This window comes from Acomys minous (genome assembly GCF_964271855.1).
Source record: "Acomys minous genome assembly, chromosome: 16".
Classification (NCBI taxonomy): Eukaryota; Metazoa; Chordata; class Mammalia; order Rodentia; family Muridae; genus Acomys; species Acomys minous.
This window is the reverse complement of record NC_140498.1, coordinates 74795629-74813879: the sequence shown is the minus strand read 5'-3', so window position 1 is coordinate 74813879 and position 18251 is coordinate 74795629. Positions and strand designations below refer to the sequence as shown.

The 18251-nt window shown below is 50.2% G+C and overlaps 1 protein-coding gene across 2 annotated transcripts in view; it reads right to left on the bottom strand.

Moving 5' to 3' along the window:
• ELN (elastin) overlaps positions 1–18251 on the bottom strand; it is a 47609-nt gene that overhangs the window by 10669 nt on the left and 18689 nt on the right. Inside the window, exons 11-24 of one of the 2 annotated variants that reach the window (XM_084764599.1) lie at positions 16693–16764; positions 15651–15680; positions 14875–14946; positions 12845–12886; positions 12239–12283; positions 11929–11976; positions 8719–8811; positions 8575–8634; positions 7137–7328; positions 5206–5259; positions 4618–4707; positions 3883–3927; positions 3372–3521; positions 1451–1510 (exon numbers count right to left, since the gene is read on the bottom strand). In XM_084764599.1, coding sequence (XP_084620725.1) covers positions 1451–1510; positions 3372–3521; positions 3883–3927; positions 4618–4707; positions 5206–5259; positions 7137–7328; positions 8575–8634; positions 8719–8811; positions 11929–11976; positions 12239–12283; positions 12845–12886; positions 14875–14946; positions 15651–15680; positions 16693–16764 — 1053 coding nt within the window. Of the gene's footprint in view, positions 1–1450; positions 1511–3371; positions 3522–3882; positions 3928–4617; positions 4708–5205; positions 5260–7136; positions 7329–8574; positions 8635–8718; positions 8815–11928; positions 11977–12238; positions 12284–12844; positions 12887–14874; positions 14947–15650; positions 15681–16692; positions 16765–18251 lie in introns of both variants that reach the window. The other variant, XM_084764598.1, reaches the window with a different exon arrangement.

The following is an 18251-nucleotide window of genomic DNA, read 5'->3' as shown; positions in this document are numbered from 1 at the left end:
TCTATAATCAAGGCCCAAACAAAGAGGGCAGGAGCTGATAAAAAGAGCCCCTAGCTGTGAGTCAGGAGATGTGGGTCCTTTTCCTGGCCCTGGCAAAGACTTGCTGTGTGATCTTGGGGCAGATACCGTTTCTTCCTGGGCCTGTTTTTTTTTTTTCTTCCCCCTTATGTAACAAGAGTCCGGTAGTTTGTAACCTTTTGAGGGACAGGGACACCTTGGAGGCTAGCTTGAGGATGATGGAGGATAAGTGGTCTTTTGTTTGTTTGTTTGACTTTTTTCTTTTCCAGTATGAGAGAATAAATGGGAGGCCTTGACATGCTAGCCAAGTGTTCTGACACTGATCCGCACACTCCCATTTGGGGAGTCTAGGCAGATGCTCTACCACTGAGCCACGCCCCCAGCCCCTTGATCACTGGGGATTCTAGGCAGGAGATCCACTGCTTATGGTGAAATGGTCCAAGAATTATTTCTTCTTCTTCTTCTTCTTCTTCTTCTTCTTCTTCTTCTTCTTCTTCTTCTTCTTCTTCTTCTTCTTCTTCTTCTTCTTCTTCTTCTTCTTCTTCTTCATTTTTTACTTTGAGACAAGATCTCACTAAATTTCTTAGGCTGGCCTTGAACAACTACTTCTTCCTCTCCCTCCTCCTCCTCTTCTTCTTTGTTTTTTGACACAAGGTTTTTCTGTGTATCCTTGGCTGTCTTGGAATCTTTGTAGATCAGGCTGGCCTTGAGATCACAGAGATCCATCTGCCTCTGCCTCTGAGAGTGCTGGGATTACAGGCATCTACCACCACACCTGGCTGGCCTTGAACTTTCAATGCCATTGCTTTAGCTCCTTGAGTAGCTGAGATTACAAGCCAGTCCCACCAGGCTTGACTCCCAAATCCATTAAGGTCTCACCGACTCCCCAACCCATGACTGGACCCCAGCTGAGCGCCTGTAAAGTAGAGCATTCACTATCAATCATATTCAGGAAAGGTATATATTCTTGGGGCTATTGAGGGTGACCTTGACATCTGTCAGGTAGAAGCAAGAGGAATGCAGCACCTCAAAGAAATAAGGCTGGACTCTATCTTGAGATTTGGAATGGGACCAACCCGAGTTGGACTTGGGGGAACCAGGAGCTTTCAGAAGGAGGTTATGACAAAGGTCATGGAGGGGTTGGCAGACCCACACTGCTAAAGGGGTGCAGGTAAGCTAAAAGCTATGGGAACAGAATGTAGCTTAGATGGTAGAACGCTCAGGTAGCACGCAGGAAGTCTGGGCTCTATCCGCTAGCACTCACTGCATAAGCAAAGCATGGTGGTGCATGCCTGAAATCCCAGACTATGAGAGATGGAGGCAGGAGGAACAGGAGTTCAACGTCACCCTAAGCTCCCCAGCAGGAGATATGAGAAGATGATGGTCTGGGATCAACGGTCAGGTACAGATGGGGACAACGCACCATACTGACCTGCTTTGGCAGCTGCTTTGGCGGCGGCGGCGGCAGCGGCAGCTGCAGGGGTACCTGCTCCTGTTTAGATAAAGAGAACATAGGATGACCCTCAATACCGAGTCTTGTTGTTACCCATCACTTCCACAGTCTGCCCATGGGCATCCCTCTCTGGGTACCATGGCCTCACACTGGAGACAGGGAAGGGTGCTGAAGTGGGTGGCCTGGGCTTCAGGCATAGCACTGATGGTGCCCCCTGCAGGGCATCTGGACATGCTCCTGTTTTTCTTGGGCTTCGGGGAACAGTTGAGAGGCAGCTCTGAGTCGATGGGATTCCTGTGCTGTTTAGGATGCTTCTAAGTAAAAAAATTGCTAGTAGCACCTGCATCCCAGGCTATCATAGAAAATGGCCCCTTCCTCATCTCTCTGTTTTTTCCCTTTTTTGAGACAGGGTTTCTCTGTGTAGCCCATGCTGTCCTGTAGCTCACTCTGTAGACCAGGCTAGCCTTGAACTCAGAGATCTGCCTGCTTTTGCCTCTTAAGTGTTGGGATTAAAGATGTGTGTGACTACTGCCTGGCTTAAAAAAAAACACACACACACGCACACACACACACACACACACACACACACACACACACACACACATTTATAAAAGTTCTGCTGCAGGATTTAACAAAGTACTGAATATACAGATTAGTTTTGGAAAATAAGATTTCTAGGTGATTTCTTTCTATACGCGAGTATAAGAATTACACCATTTATAGAGGTGCTCCTTATTTTCTTTCTGATCCCACATTGTATTTTGAGTCAGGGTCTCTTGCTGTACCTAGAGCTAACCATTTCAGCTGTTCTGGGCACTCCCTGGCTCTACCTACCATATCCTAAGAGCACAGGCAGATCGCCATGTCCACTGGCTCTTATGTGGGCTCTGAGGATTAATGCCTGCTTCTTAAACTTATTGCAATGCCCAAGCATCCTTTCTCTCTCCTTTTAAAATTCACTTTATCTATTTATCTGTATTTGTGCATGCTCACATGTGCCCCAGAACACATATGAGTGTTAAAAGACAACTCGTGGGAGTCATTTCTCTTATTCTGACATGTGGGGTTTCAGGATTCGAACTCAGGTTATCAGGCTTGGCTGCAAGTGCCTTTATCCACAGAGTGACCTCTTCTTTTTTTTTGCCGTACCGGGAATAAACCCAGGTTCTTTTGTACGTTCAGCAAGCACTCTACCACTCAGCCACATTTCTATCCCTAGCTCCTTTCTGAAAAAAATACAGAAGGGCAGTTTTATCGTAAAAGGCGAGTGTGTGTGTGTGTGTGTGTGTGTGTGTGTGTGTGTGTGTGTGTGTAGTATTCAGAAGGGAAATTGGAAAAGCAACAACTAAGAAGGGTATCCTTGAATGTCAAGGTCTTTTTTGTTTTGTTTTTGAGACGGGTTTCTCTGTGTAATGGCTCTGCTGTCCTGGACTCTCTTTGTAGACCAGGCTAGCCTCAAATTCTCAGAGATCTGCCTGCCTCTGCCTCTCAAGTGCTGGGATTAAAGGCATGCGCCACCACCACCCACCCAGTCTGTGTCAAGGTCTTTTAATCATCTCCCTTTGATTTCTGACTGGCGGATGAGAAGGGACCTAAGGTAACTTGAGTGAAGTGTTCTCTGTTGGTAAGGAACTAGAAATGCCCCCGAATAAAAGGCAGACAACCTAACTCTGGGGATCTCCCACACAGCTGGCTAAGTCTCTCCAGGCAGGGAAAGGCTTTTCAGGGATCAGCAACCAGGTTCCCTACAAAGGGCTCCTCCCTACTCAACAACTTTGGGGGAATCTGTCTCCTCTCCTCCACTCATCTCTGGGGTCAGTTTTCCTATCTGTAAACACCGAGCTGCAGCCTCTTCTATAAGACAGTACACACCCATCTCAGGATGGGGGACATAGCTCACCTGGCACTCCACCAGTGCCTGGAACACCTGGTATTGCACCTGGCACCGCACCTGGTACTGCACCTGGTACTGCACCTGGCACTGCACCTGGTACTGCACCTGGTACTGCACCTGGCACCAGGCCTCCCAGGCCTCCAGCTCCTCCAGCACCTGGAGAAGAGAAGAACAAACTCTAGTGTTCACCTCATCTATCCATCCATTTATCCACCACCATCCACTCACCCACATGTATATATGTATGGATACATGGAGAGGGAGGGAGGTGGGAGGCAGGGTTGTCTAGCATCTTCAGTTCACACTTTCAGGGTGAGCTGGTAACACAGTACCAATAATCTTAAAGGCAAGTGGAAATGACGAAAGAGTTGAGCATGGTTTGGAAGGCAGATGGGGGCTGTGGATTTGCATCTTTGCCCCCCCCCCCCCAGACCCGAGTATGAGGCTGATCTGCCCTTGCTCTCTGAGTCTGGGCTCCACAGAGAGAGAGGGTATCAGATAGGGCAAAGTCACTTACCATATTTGGCAGCTTTGGCGGCAGCAGCAGCTGCTTGGCTTGCACCTGCAGGAGAAAGAAAAGTGCAGGTGGGTATATAGATAGAAGGGTGAAAAGAACGGGGAGGTGGAAAGCAAGTGCTCTGGCAGACGGGGGGAATAGGTAGGTTGTTAGATGGATGGATGAGTGGGTGAAGGGACTGATGGACAGATAGGTAAATGGAGGGACAAATGGATGCCTAGCGCTTGATGGATGGGTATACAGATGGACAGATGAATGGATGGATACATGGATGGCTGGGTTGATGTATGCATATATGTATGAGGAGATATATGGATGAATAGGAGCAGATGATGAATGATGTGTGGATAAATGAGATGCCAGGTGAATGGGTCAATGGATGATTAGACAATAGATGAACGGATAGATGGATGGATAAAGGATTGATAGATGTTGGATAGATAGATGGACAGATAGATGAATGTTTGGATAGATGGATGGACAGATAGATGAATGTTTGGATAGATGGATGGACAGATAGATGAGTGGATGATCAACAGATAGATCATCCTTTTTGCCTGGATTGCTGCTGAGCAGGGGTCATGGCTTTCTCTGCTCCTAAACGTTAAGATTACCTGTCTCTTGTCAGGCACACTGAAGTCCATACCCACTCTCCAACTCCTCGAATGACTTAAACCCCCCACTCCTCCACCCCAGCTTCTCACAGATGGACCTAAGGCTCATGGGGAAGGATACCTCCAAGTCCAGCTCCAGCTCCAACAGCATAGCCAGGAAAGCCCCCAGCACCAACCCCATATGTCGGAATGCCAACTCCACCTCTGGCTCCTGTGGAGGGGAGAGAATTCAACGGAAAGAGACTGGGTAAGCTCTGGAAGGATGCTCATTGGCTGGGTGAAGGATGCATGCTTCCTTTAAGCTGGTCCTTGAGGATGGGGAAACTGGGATTCCTGGGGTCCCTGACCAATCTCCTCCATGAACATTGAGTCTTTCCTGGGTATTTGCGGGGGAAGCATCCCTTTGTCATGGAGAAGTGAGTGGGTTTGCTCTAACTGGGGTTTCTTTCCTTTGACGGGGTCTTTGGTCAAAGCATAGAAGGGTAGGGACACTATCTAGACTGGGATGCCATCCTGGGGTGGCCCCACCACTCATCAACATGGCTTCATGGTGGGAGACAACTGGAGAGACACTCTCCTGGCATCCAATGGATCGAAATGGCTCTGCCTGGGGCTTTCCCTGGACCAGTTGCTCTCCTTTGAGCGTTAGGATGGAAGGGCTGTTCATTCTGGCAAGTGGAAGCCAGGCACGGATGGTCAGAGCACTCACCATATTTGGCAGCCTTGGCAGCTGCTTTAGCAGCCACAGCTGGTGACACAGCCCCTAGAGAAATCAAGGGGACAAAATGCTCAGGAGAGACTGGAGGAAAGATGATCAGTGTACATCCCTCTGTCTATCTGTCTGTTGCTCTATATTTTTTCAAACATTATCTGTAGAGCTGTGATATTTGTTCACCCATCCCATTCATCCTCTATCCTGTCTCTGTCTATCCATTAGCTGTCTGTCTATATGTAGACTGATGGACAGATAAATGGATGAGTGGGCGTATGCATAGATGTATGGAGAGATGGAAGGATGGAGGAATGGATGGATCAAAGCTCACCTATCAATCACTTAGTCACCCACTGTTGCATCCACCTACCCAGCAGCCTACCCACCCACCAGCTTGTCTACCAGCCTGCCTATCTGTCCATCACCTTAGCCACCCACTTGCCCATGCATCTAGGCATCCATGCATGCATCTGTCCATCCTTCTAACCCACGTATGCAGCTTCCTACCTGCAAGCCCATCTGTTTGCCCATCTACTAATTCACCTTCCCCGGTACTCTTAGCTCCTCCATCTACTGACCCATGTACTCACCTGGTCTTGTATCTATTCAACTTCTGCTTACCCCTCATTTGTCAGGGTAACTGCTCATCTATATGACCACTTCTATGACCACTCACTCACTTTACCATTTACCAGTCCATCCACTTACTGAGTATCTACTTAGATAAGGGGTGGGTGCAGAGTGTGATTTATCTTGTGTGCCTGGCCCTCTACAGGATCCCTAGTTGCCATTCAACTGGCCCTTTAAGAATTCTTAGCCCAGCTGGGTGTGGTGGGCGCATGCCTTTAATCCCAGCACCAGCAGAGGCAGGAGGATTGCTGTGAGTTCGAGGCCAGCCTGGTCTACAAAGTTAGCCCAGGACAGCGAAGGCTACACATGGAAATCTTGTCTGGAAAAAACAAATAACAAACAAACCGAAAACCAGAAACAAACAAACAAAAAGAATTCTTAGCCCTTAGAACCGATTGACCCTATGACCTTCCTTGTTGGTTACCTCTTGGATTTCTGGGAACAGGAGAGGCTATGGAAAAGCCAAAAGAGGCTGAGAAAAGGTGGTTGAGTGAGAAGAGAAGGCAGTTGGTGCAGAAGATATTGTTGAGAGCCAGTTGAGCCAGGAGAAGCTGAGCCGAGCAGATAGGCTTAGAACAGTTGTTAAAGTTTGAAGTTGCTAGTATTGGGAAAATGGGGAGAGGGGACTGTTTAAGAAGACTGTTGGGGAGCTGAGGGAGGAACTGTTGGGAGAAATGTTGGAAAGGGCTGGATGGAAACTGGGAGGAATGGCTGGAAAAGAAATTACATTTAGGGATTTCTCTCTCTCTCTGCTTCTTTCCCTCCTCTCTAGTGTTAGGGGGTGAAACCAGGAGTGAGGATAAAGGGTGGTAAAAAGAAGAACCCACAAATTAGCAAAGGCAAGCTACAGGTAGGAGCTTTTTTTTTTTCTTTTTAAAGAGACAGGGCTTCTCTGTGTAGTCTTGGCTGTCCTAGACTCCCTTATAGATCAGGCTGGCCTTGAACTCACAGAGATCCACCTGCCTCTGTCTCCCAAGTTCTGGGATTAAAGGTGTGGACCACTCCACATGGCTTGGTGGGGGCATCTTAATGGAAGGCATGGGTCCTGCCTTGGCAACATACTGTGAATTAAGAGGGAAGCTAGAGACGCTGCTGTTGCTGGAAGCTAGTTAGATAGTTGTTATAGTCCAAAAGTGAGGGCATTAGACCCGGCCAAGAGTATATATAGATGAATGAGGTTTTAGAGAGCACCCAAAGTCTTGGTAATATTCTCTATTGCTTAGACACACACACACACACACACACACACACACACACACACACACACACACCACGTGCACACATAGAGCCCGACTTACCTGGTCCGCCCACTCCGACACCTGGGATGCCACCAACACCTGGGATGCCACCAACACCTGGGATGCCACCAACACCTGGGATGCCACCAACACCAGGAATACCACCAACACCAGGAATACCACCAACACCTGGGATTCCAGCACCTGGGACCCTAACTCCTGGTCCACCAGGCACTAAGCCTCCAGCAGCTCCTGTAGACGGAAAGAGGCTTGTCCTGAACTCAGCTTTGTGGGGACCTCTGTGGGCCTCCCAGGGCAGATGTACATACAGGTCAGCTTTGGGGACCACAGCCTGCCTTGAGTGCAGGATCACATGCAGATGGGTTGGGGATTCCTCTAAAAGGATCCAATTCACCAGGAAGCAGGGGATGCACTAAGATGGAGCCCAAAGGGACCTCTAATTTGGATATATGTATCTGAGAAGAACATGATCAATTCTAAAGCAAAATCAAAATATCTGCTGGAGGTACCTAGGCTTGGGTTTTTTGTTTGTTGGCTTGTATGTTTTGGTTTGTGTTCTTTTGCTGTAATGTTTTAATTTGCAGTACTGGGAACTGAAACCAAGACTTTGTACAAGCTATCACTCTATCACCGAGCCACGCCCCCAGCCCCTCACTGGGGGATTCTAGACAGGTGCTCTACCACTGAGCCACACCCCAGCCCCTCACTGTGGGATTCTAGGCAGGTGCTCTACCACTGAGTCACACCCCAGCCCCTCACTGGGGGATTCTAGGTAGGTGCTCTACCACTGAGTCACACCCCAGCCCCTCACTGGGGGATTCTAGGCAGGTGCTCTACTGCTGAGCCACACCCCAGCCCCTCACTGGGGGATTCTAGGAAGGTGCTGTACCACTGAGCCACACTCCAGCCCCTCACTGGGGGATTCTAGGAAGGTGCTGTACCACTGAGCCACACCCCCAGCCCCTCACTGGGGGATTCTAGGCAGGGGCTCTACCACTGAGCCACACCACAGCCCCTCACTGAGGGATTCTAGGTAGGTGCTATATAGAAGCATCCCTTCCCCTGCAAGGTCCATGCAGAGCAGGAGGTACCTTCCAGGTAGTGACCAGCATGGGAAAAGCCTCCCTTTGGGGAAGGTCAGAGGTGTGCCTAGACCAGTGGTTCTCAACCTTCCTAATGCTGCAACCCTTTAGTACAATTCCTCATGTTGTGGTGACTCCCAACCATAAAATTATTTTCATTGCTACTTCATAACTGCAATTTTGCTACTGTTGTGAATTGTAAACTCTAAATTGTAAACATCTGTGTTTTCTGATGGTCTTAGGCGACCCCTGTGAAAGATTCTTTCAGCCCCAAAGGGGTTGCAACCCACAGGTGGAGAACCGCCACGCTAGGTAAACAAAGGCAAAGCCTATTCCTTCTCATGGATCTCCAGTGCTCATGAGGCCCAAGCTTTTCACTTCTGGGGGACACTCACCGTACTTAGCAGCCTTGGCAGCAGCCTTGGCAGCAGCAGCTGCTGCGGGAGTTCCAGCACCTGGAAAGACAGGCACAGAGGGTGAGGGGCTACCCTTGTGGCCCCTCAAGGACACCTCCACCCTCCAGCTGGGACAAGCGTTACCTGCAATGCCTCCAATCCCAGGAATTGTGCCAGCACCACCAGGAATGCCACCTCCTCCAACACCAGGGAAGACTCCAGCTCCTCCTCCTGCACCTGCTGGGACAGGGATGGTGCCATGTGACTCCCCAGTGCTTCTGCCGACGCCAGACAGGAAGGCTCCAGGGTTGCCAGCACATTGTGTGTGTGTGTGTGTGTGTGTGTGTGTAGGTGTGAACTTTCATATGTACATGTATGTCAAGGCCAGAGGTTAACCTTGAATGTCTTTCTTCAGGAACTTCTTTCCCCCTTTCTAACATGTGTGCGCATGTGTGTGCATGTGTATGCTTTCCCATGTATATGAGAGCACATGTGGAGGCTCAAGGTTGATGTTGGAGAATTGCCCCTGATGTTCTTTTTTTTTTTTTTAAATATTTATTTATTTATTATTATGTTTACAATGCTCTGCCTGCATGTACACCAGCAGGCCAGAAGAGGGCATCAGATCACATCATAGATGGTTGTGAGTCATGATGTGGTTGCTGGGAACTGAACTCAGGTCCTCTGGAAGAGCAGCCAGTGCCCTTAACCTCTGAGTCATCTCTCCAGCCCACTCCTGATGCTCTTTCACTGTGTTCATTGAGGCAGGGTCTCTTAATTAATACGACTAGTCTTAGTAGCCAGCTTGACTCTGAGAATTCCCCATCTCTGCCTCCTGAGGCTGGAATTACAGGGGGACCATTATGCCTGGCATTTATGCAGATTTCCGGGGGATCTGAACTCCAGCCCTCATGCTTGCAAAGCAAATGCTTTAACCGCTGAGCCACCTCCCTAGTTCCTATCTTGATTTCTGCGACTGGATATCTCACTCTTACCTGGACTATGTATGCCAGGTAGCCTGGCTAGCCAAGTGAGTCCCAGGTACCCACCTGTCTCCACTATGCCATTGCTGTGATTACACATGCGTGCCACCTCTCCTGCCTTTTTTATGTGTATTATAGGACTCAGGTCCTCATGGTTGTGTCGCAAGCGCTATACCAAGTGAGTCCTTACCACTTGCAGTTTTGTGAGACAGGGTCTCAACTAGGTAGCTCAGGCTGGCCTTGAACCCTCAATCCTGTTGCCTCAGCCTCCTGGTGGGGAGGCTAGCTTTTTACCCACTATTCTCTCACCCAGGGATAAACCTCACTATCTCTGGCAGTGCTTGCCTGGGAAGGTTCCTACCCCGGAGCTCTTGGGTTTGCCCCCAAAGTGTTCATTTCGACACGCTCATTAAGGGAGTCCGATGTTCACAGACAAATCCCTTTCTAATCACTGCTACATACTGAGAAACCACAAGCTCCGTTCCTTGGGCCAGAGGGGCCCCCAAAGGAATGCCGAGGGCTTCCTTTCCCTGTGTTCCGAAGACTCAGCCAAGTTCAGAATCCAAGCGTCTGGCTGCCTGGCTCTGGCAGCCCCCTCTCTCCAGTTCCCATGTTCCAGGTTTCCTACCAGTATCAGTCTGCCAAGGGACCTCTGCGCCTGGAGAAAAGCCTGGGGAGGGGAGGGGGGCCTCCACAGGGTAGAATCGGTTCTTGCTCTAACTTCTACCCCCTGAGCTAGTTAGGGTGTTCTGTCTTCTCCTGACCGGGAAACAGGAAGGCCTCCTAGATTGGGGACAGAAGAGAGAACTTGGGTTCTGGTGAGCTGACCTCCATCAGGAACGGAGGGAAGATGCCCATGGAAGCAGGGCGTGGTGGCACAGGCCTGTAATCCCAGCACTTGGGAGACAGAGGCAGGTGGATCTCTCTGTGAATTTGAGGCCAGTCTACAAAGCGAGTCTAGGACAGCCAAGGCTATACAGAGAAACTCTGACTTGAAAAACAAAACAAAACAAAACCCCAAACAAACAAACAAACAACAAACGAAAACAAAACCAACCCCCCCCAACAAACAAAAATAAAGCAAAACAAAAAGAACACAGAACCACCCCCCAACCCCCCACACCCTCCCCCAACCCCCCCTCCCCCATCATATCCACATCTAGGCTATCGAAGGGACTGCAGGCTTGGGGGAGGGGTTATGCTTTTTTTTGTACTATTTGTGAAATGGATGTATAACATTAAAAAATGTTTATATAGGTACTACCTATATTTCTTTCACCAATCACCATGGCACCCCCATCCTTTCTAACTGAGTGCCTCCTTCCTCTCTTATTCTTGTTTTTGAGGCAGGGTCTCATGTAGGCTAGCCTCCAAACTTGCCGCATAGCAGAGGAAGGCCTCAAACTTCCAACCGTCCTGTCGCCACCTCCTAAATGCTGAGCCCTCGCCCCCAGTGTTCTTTCTGTCTGGTCCGCAGGGCAAACTCCACCTGTTCTGCTGAGGTCTTTGAATGACAGGCCACCGTCCCTAAGAAGCTTCTCTCATCTTCTCCATGGGGAAATAATGGCTATCAGGGCTGTGCCTACACCCCCTGGGATAGGTGGGCGGAGAGAGGGGTGACAGATGACGAGAAGGAAGGATGTAGAGATGGAGAAAGGATGGAGAAGGATAGAAAGAGGCATAGATTGAGGAGTGGGTGGAGGGTGGAGAGTGGGCGGAGGAGGGCGGCAGCTGGCTGGAGGGATGGGTGTATGTGTACATGTTTGGTTAGGGAAGGGCTTAGGTGCGAGAGGAAGATAGTGGGGTAGATGGATGGATAGGAGAAGAGGAGATGGAGGGAAGAAGCAAGAGAAGGAAAAGACGGATGGGTGGACTGAAGGAGGGATGATGATGATGATGATGATGGATATAGCGAGGGAGGAATAGGGAAGGGAAGCGTAAAGGGATGGATGGGGGAGAAGGTGTGATAGAGAGAAGGATGAATAAAGGATGGATGATGCTGGGAGGGAGAGGTGGAGGAATGGATGGATGGATGGATGGATGGATGGAAGGCAGGATAAAGGAGCGAGGGAAGTGGGGGGCGATGGGTAGGGAGAAAGAGGAATAAAGAGGGAGGGTGGAGAAGATTGAGGAATAGAGGGGTGGATGGGTGGGTAGGGGGGGTGCAGATGGAAGAAGGGGGGGGATATGGAGGGACAGGCGATAGGTAGATGGGTAGCGGGAAGGGGGAGGGAGAGCTACATCTATGGGTCATGTTGAAGAGGGGATAAGAAGGGACAACGAGACGCCCTGGCTTGTTATTCTTCTAACCATCATTAGATGGGGGAGTTGGGGGTCTGGAGGCTAGCAAGGGTTCCCCAGGGGTACTCACCATACTTGGCTGCTTTAGCTGCTGCCGCCGCCGCCTGGGATCCAACCCCTGGAAGTAGGGGGGGGGGTGAGGGGACACTAAACACGGCGCAGTGTCCAGCTATGTCCACAGTCCCACACTCCCAGCCTCACAGACACTCAGATGCAGCTGGAGGCTTCATAGTTAGTAGAGGCCAAAGACCCAGGCCAGAGTCTATGCTTGGACCAAAGTCTTCATTCAGGGTGGGATAGCTTGTGTTTTGGGTAGTCCCTGGAGATGGGGGCATTGGTGTCCCTTTGGCTGGAAACAGGTGAGTTTTCTCCCCACTTACCTGTTCCTGTAGGGTAGCCAGCCTTGCCCCCTGCACCAGCCACTCCTGTAAGGAAGATGCTCGGTTGTCAATCACATAGACCTTGCCATTTTGCCCTCCCTTGTCCCACTCGTTCCCAGCCTCCCCCACCACCTCCAAGCAGATACAAGCATGCATAAGGGACGCCATCCCAATTTACAGACAGACACGGAGGCTTAGAGAAGGGAAAAAATGGTTTGCTCAAGGTGTTGTGATAAGCAAGAGGGCCACAACTGAATGCTAGGCCAGGTCCCCAGGGCCAGTCTTTGTCCTTTGGGTTTTTTTTTTTTTTTTTTTTTTACAAGACAGGGTTTCTCTGTGTAGCCTTGGCTACCTTGGACTCACTTTGTAGACCAGGCTGGCCTTGAACTCACAAAGATCCACCTGCCTCTGCCTCTCAAGTGCTGGGATTAAAGGCGTGCACCACCATCACCAGGCCCCCTTTGGGAATTTTTATTCTAGCACCTTGCCCCTACCCCAGGCTAGCTGGGTGCTCCCTTAGCCTGTGACTCGGGCCTTGGTATTCTTGCCAGGCTCATCGAACTGGAGAGGGTCCCAGTCCCACAAATTCATGAGGGCATTACTTACCATAGGGCAATTTCCCATTGGTATAGGGTAGTCCGTAGCCACCTATGGGTAGGGCGAGGGATGGATGGAGTGAAGGCCTGGGGCATGCGTGGATAGTTAGGGGAAGGACAGGGGTGGGAGGGAGGGGTAGGCAGCACATATAGGTGGATGGAGGGATGAACGCATAATGCAGGAGAGGAGGGGTGGGTGGAGATGGAAGAAGTGATGGGTGGGTGAGTGGAAAAAGAAGCAGGAGAAGGCAGGATGATGCAGCGATAAATGGGTAGAAGGAAGACATGATGGCTAGAGAGGAGTGGGTGAAGATGGAATGATGGATGGATGGACAGATGGCATGACAAATGGGTAGAAGGAAGGATTGGGGAACAGATGCATTGAGAGAAGGAGCGACAGATGGTGAGGAATGGCTAGAGGAAGGAGTGCTGATAGACGGGTGGAGGTGGGGCTAAATGCCTTGCTTGTCTTCCATCTGCCTCGATGGACAGACTTTTCTCCTCACAGATGATTAGCGCTCTCTTGGGGGCTGCCAGTTGCTAATAAAGTCTATCAGACAGAGCAAGGAGAGGACGCCATTCCTCTCCAAACCTAGGTCCCAACATGGTCCCTGGGGTCTGAGGGCCTATCTTGCTTGCAAGCTCCCAACAGGGGTATGGCATTGTCTGAACTTATGGCTGCAGTAGAGGTGACGGAGTAGCAGAATCTTTCCAATGCATGGTGGAGTTTCCTTTCTTTTTTTTTTGTATTCATTCTCTCTTGTTTTTGTTTTGTTTTGTGGTAGGGCCCCATTCTGTTTTGTTTTGTTTTTCTGAGACAGGGTTTCTCTGTGTAGCCTTGGCTGTCCTGGACTCGCATTATAGACCAGGCTGGCCTCGAACTCACAGTGATCCACTTGCCTCTGCCTCCCGAATGCTGGGATTAAAGGCGTGCGCCACCACTGCCCGGCAGTAGGGTCTCATTTCTGTAGCCTTAAAATTACACAATCTTCCTGTTCTAGCCTCCAGAGTTCTGGGAATACATCCTAGGGCAAGTATGCCTGGCTGTGAGTGGTAATTCTTTGTGTGTGTGTGTGTGTGTGTGTGTGTGTGTGCGCGCAGATGTATGCAGATGTATGTGTGTGTGCATGTGTGTGTGTGTGTACATGCATACATGTATGTACAGAGGCTAGAGGACAACCTTGGGTGTCATTTCTCAGGAGCTGTCCATCTTGTCTCTCTCTCTCTTTTTTTGTTTTTTGATTTTTTGAGACAGGGTTTCTCTGCATAGCCTTGGCTGTCCTGGACTCCAACTCACAGAGATCCACCTGCCTCTGCCTCCTGAGTGCTGGGATTAAAGGCGTGCACCACCATTGCCCGGCCCCCATCTTGTCTCTTACTAGCACCTGGGACTAGCTGAATAGGCTAAAATGGCTGGCCAGCAAGCCTTAAGGATCTTCCTGGCTCCCCTCCCCAGGAAGCCCTCTACCTGGCTTTTTTTTCTTGTTTTCTTTTAATGTGGGCTCTGAGGATTGAGCTCAGGTCCTTGGACCTCTGCGGCAGTTTCCTTCTTTCTTTTTTCCCATGAGTTATTTATTTTATGTTTGCATGTACACCTGCCCGCCAGAAGAGGGCACCAGATCTCACTATAGATAGTTGTGAGGGACCATGTGGTTGCCGGGGATTGAACTCAGGACGTCTGGAAGAGCAGGCAGTGCTCCTAACCTCTGAGCCATCTCTCCAGCCCAAGCGAACAGTTTCCTAAGTGAACCATTTCCCTAGTTCTCTAAGTAGGGCTGCTTACCCCAGTATGAATGGGACCGAACAAGTCCCCTTGAGGCTGATTTCCCAGCAGGAGGCTCAGCAAACAATTCTTTTTATTATTAGTTACTGTCTTCCCTGCCCCCATCTCATCAAAGGAGTACTGGGGTTACAGCCACATGCTGCTGCACTCAGCTTTGAGGGGGTTCTGGGGATTCGAACTTGTGCAGCAAGTGCTTCACTCACTGAACCATCTCTTTCAACCTCAGTCAAGCATCTTGATCCCTGACTCTGGCTTACCTGGCAGCTTTGGGGCTTTGATGGGATAACCCAGTGGGACACCAGGCTGCTGTCCCCCAAAGGGCCCGACTCCTGCAAGAACAAAGAAAGTAAACCCAGGTCCCAGGCCTTGGGGTGGCAGCCTCTTCTCAACTCCCTGCCAGCAAGTCTACTCTCTGTTGTGGCACTCTGGACTTGTCCTGCCTCTGGGAGACTTCCTATCTGTGCAGACCTTAGTGCACTGCTGGGTGTCTGGGTTCATTTTGGATCCACACTGACGGAGTTTGGATTAGGACAGGGGTTCTCAACCTTCCTAACATTACAACCCTTTAGTACAGTCCTCATGTTGTGGTGACCCCCTTCCCCACCATAAAGTTATTTCATTGATACTTCATAACTATAATTTTGCCACTGGTGTGAGTCATAATGTAAATGTCTGATATGCAGGATATCTGATATGTGACCTCTGTGAAAGGGTCATTTGACCACAAAGGGGTCACAACCCACAGGTTGAGAACCTCTGGCTTAGGAGTTCATGCCTGGGACTGATGGCACTCTGGGCGGTAGCCTAGCTTTTTATCTATCTATCTATCTATCTATCTATCTATCTATCTATCTATCTATCTATCTATCTATCTAATTTTTGGAATGTGGGTTTGGGGATTGATCTAAGGTCCTCATAGTATAAGTACTTCATGAAGTCTTGTAGTGAGATACATGAGGGAGATGGGACAGGTATGGAGAAGTTCCTGTCTAGCCTTTGAGTGTCCTCCCTCGGGAGAGCAGCTTCAACTCACCTGGGATTCCACCAAAAGCACCACCTCCACCTGCAAAGACAAAGAGCTGCCACTGTGGCCCAGCGCTGAGTGTGTAAGGCACTGAGCACTCACTGGCTCTGGCCTCTCTTTGTTTATGCTGGACAAAATATCTACCACTGAGCCACACCCCAGCCCCTCACTGGGGGATTCTAGGCAGGTGCTCTACCACTGAGCCATACCCCAGCCCCTCACTGGGGGATTCTAGGCAGGTGCTCTACCACTGAGCCATATCCATAGCCCCTCACTAGGAGATTCTAGGCAGGTGCTCTACCACTGAGCCACACCCCAGCCCCTCACTGGGGGATTCTAGGCAGGTGCTCTACCACTGAGCCATATCCATAGCCCCTCACTAGGAGATTCTAGGCAGGTGCTCTACCACTGAGCCACATCCCAGCCCCTCGCTGGGGGATTCTAGGCAGGTGCTCTACCGCTGAGCCACACCCCAGCCCCTCACTGGGGGATTCTAGGCAGGTGCTCTACCACTGAGCCACACCCCAGCCCCTCACTGGGACATTCTAGGCAGGTGCTCTACCACTGAGCCACACCCCAGCTGCTCACTGGGGGATTCTAGGCAGGTGCTCTACCACTGAGTCACACCCCAGCCCCTCACTGGGACATTCTAGGCAGGTGCTCTACCACTGAGCCACAACCCAGCTGCTCACTGGGGCATCCTAGGCAGGTGCTCTACTGTTGAACCATATCCGTTAGCCTTCTTTTTACTTTTAATTGGAAACAGTGGCCCACTGTTGGCCTTGAACCTTCAAACTTCCTGCCTCAGCCTCCTGAGTGGCTTGGGATTATAGGACTATGTCACTAGGCCAGGCTTACTCTATGGGCTTTCTGAATAGCATGCTGCCTGCCCTTCCTAGCCGGCAGAAATAGGGCTGGGACATAAGAAGTACTTCTTTGTCCCCACAGAGGTTCCCAAATAAGCTTAGAATCCCATATACCCCAGGCTAGAGGGGCCTGTAGGCAGGCAGAGGACCCTACCCTAATCCCTAGCAAAGTTGGCTTTACATACCTGGAACCTTGGCCTTAACTCCTGTGCCAATGGGAACTCCAGGGAGCACCCCCACACCAGGGAAACGAGCTCCTGAGTGGCAAAGACATTGGTGATAGACAGTGAGGGGAGGGAAACTCTGCTTGGTACCCCTTGCCAACCTTAGGTCTACTCATGAATCTCTTTCAGTATTGAAGGCCAATCACAAGCATCACTCAGAGGGCAAGTAAAGCAAGAACCAGTTTGTGGGGACTTTCTTCTCCTTTGTGGTTCAAGCTCAGAGAGTTTGATTTGATTATTTATTTATTATTTTTTGGAAGTGATGTGACTTGAATCCAGGGCCCTAAGTATGCTGGGCGATTCTAGGCAGGTGCTCTACCACTGAGCCACACCCCAGCCCCTCACTGGGGGATCCTAGGCAGGTGCTCTACCACTGAGCCACATCCCAGCCCCTCACTGGGGGATCCTAGGCAGGTGCTCTACCACTGAGCCACACTCCCAGCACCCTTCTTACTTTTTGAGACAGTAAAGTTACCCTGGCTAGATTTGAATTTTTGATTCATCTATCTCAGCTTTCCAAGTACCTAGGTAGCCTGCCTGTGTTACTAGGCTTGGCTGGAAGATTTGAGTTTTAATCCTAACTGAATAAGCCTGATCTCAGCCTCGGTGGACTTCAACTATTAAGTTATAGATCCATCATGACCAAGCTTAGGAGAAAAGGCACAGAGAGATCTATAGCCATATCACCCTGAATATGTCTGATCGCAGAAGCTGACTTATCAGGGTTGGGTCTAGTTAATGCTTGCATGGGCGAAAGCATGGAGAAGCACAGACAGGGTGACACGCCTCATAGAGGCTACCACTTAATGGATTGGAAACTTCCAGACTCTCCCTCCTCTCTTGCCTCCCCTAGGGCTTGGCTGCCTCATCCAGGAAGGAAGGGGTGCTCTGTCAGCAAATCCCCGAATCTGGGCTTTTGGGGGATTTCAGGAGGCTTTGCTGGGTGGGGAGGTAGGTTCTGACAGGCAAAGGAGTGAGGGGTAGTTCCTAGGGGGGGGTCTCCTGTAAGGCAGACTTGCTGGGCGTGCCTGTCCCTGGTGACTCAGGACTTTTGGGAAAAAGCTGGCTCTGCTGGGGAGTCCATCTGTCCTCTGAGGATTGGCTTTAGGCTGCGAGGAGGGTGTTGGCTTGGGGTGAGGGATTGGGTGGGGCTGGGGAAAGCTGACCTTTGTTGCCAAGGACCTAATGTCCATTAAGTTGAACTTGGACACTTAGGGAAACAGCCATTGGCCTCAGCTGGCCTCAGCTTTAGGAAGAGGGAGAAGAGAGGGGACCAGTGAGAGAGTACATCCCTAATGTCCCCTTCCTTCCTTCCTTCCATCTATCCTTCCCTCCTTTCTTTCAAGACAGAGTTTTGTGTAGTTCAGGCTGGCCTAAAACATGTTATGTGGCCAAGGATGACCTTGAACTCGGGTCCTTCTGTCTCCACCTCCCAAGTGCTGGCATTATAAGAGTGCATTGCCGTGTCTGCTTTCTGAGGTGCTGCTGCTGTAGCCAGGGCTTTGTGTATGCTAGGCAAG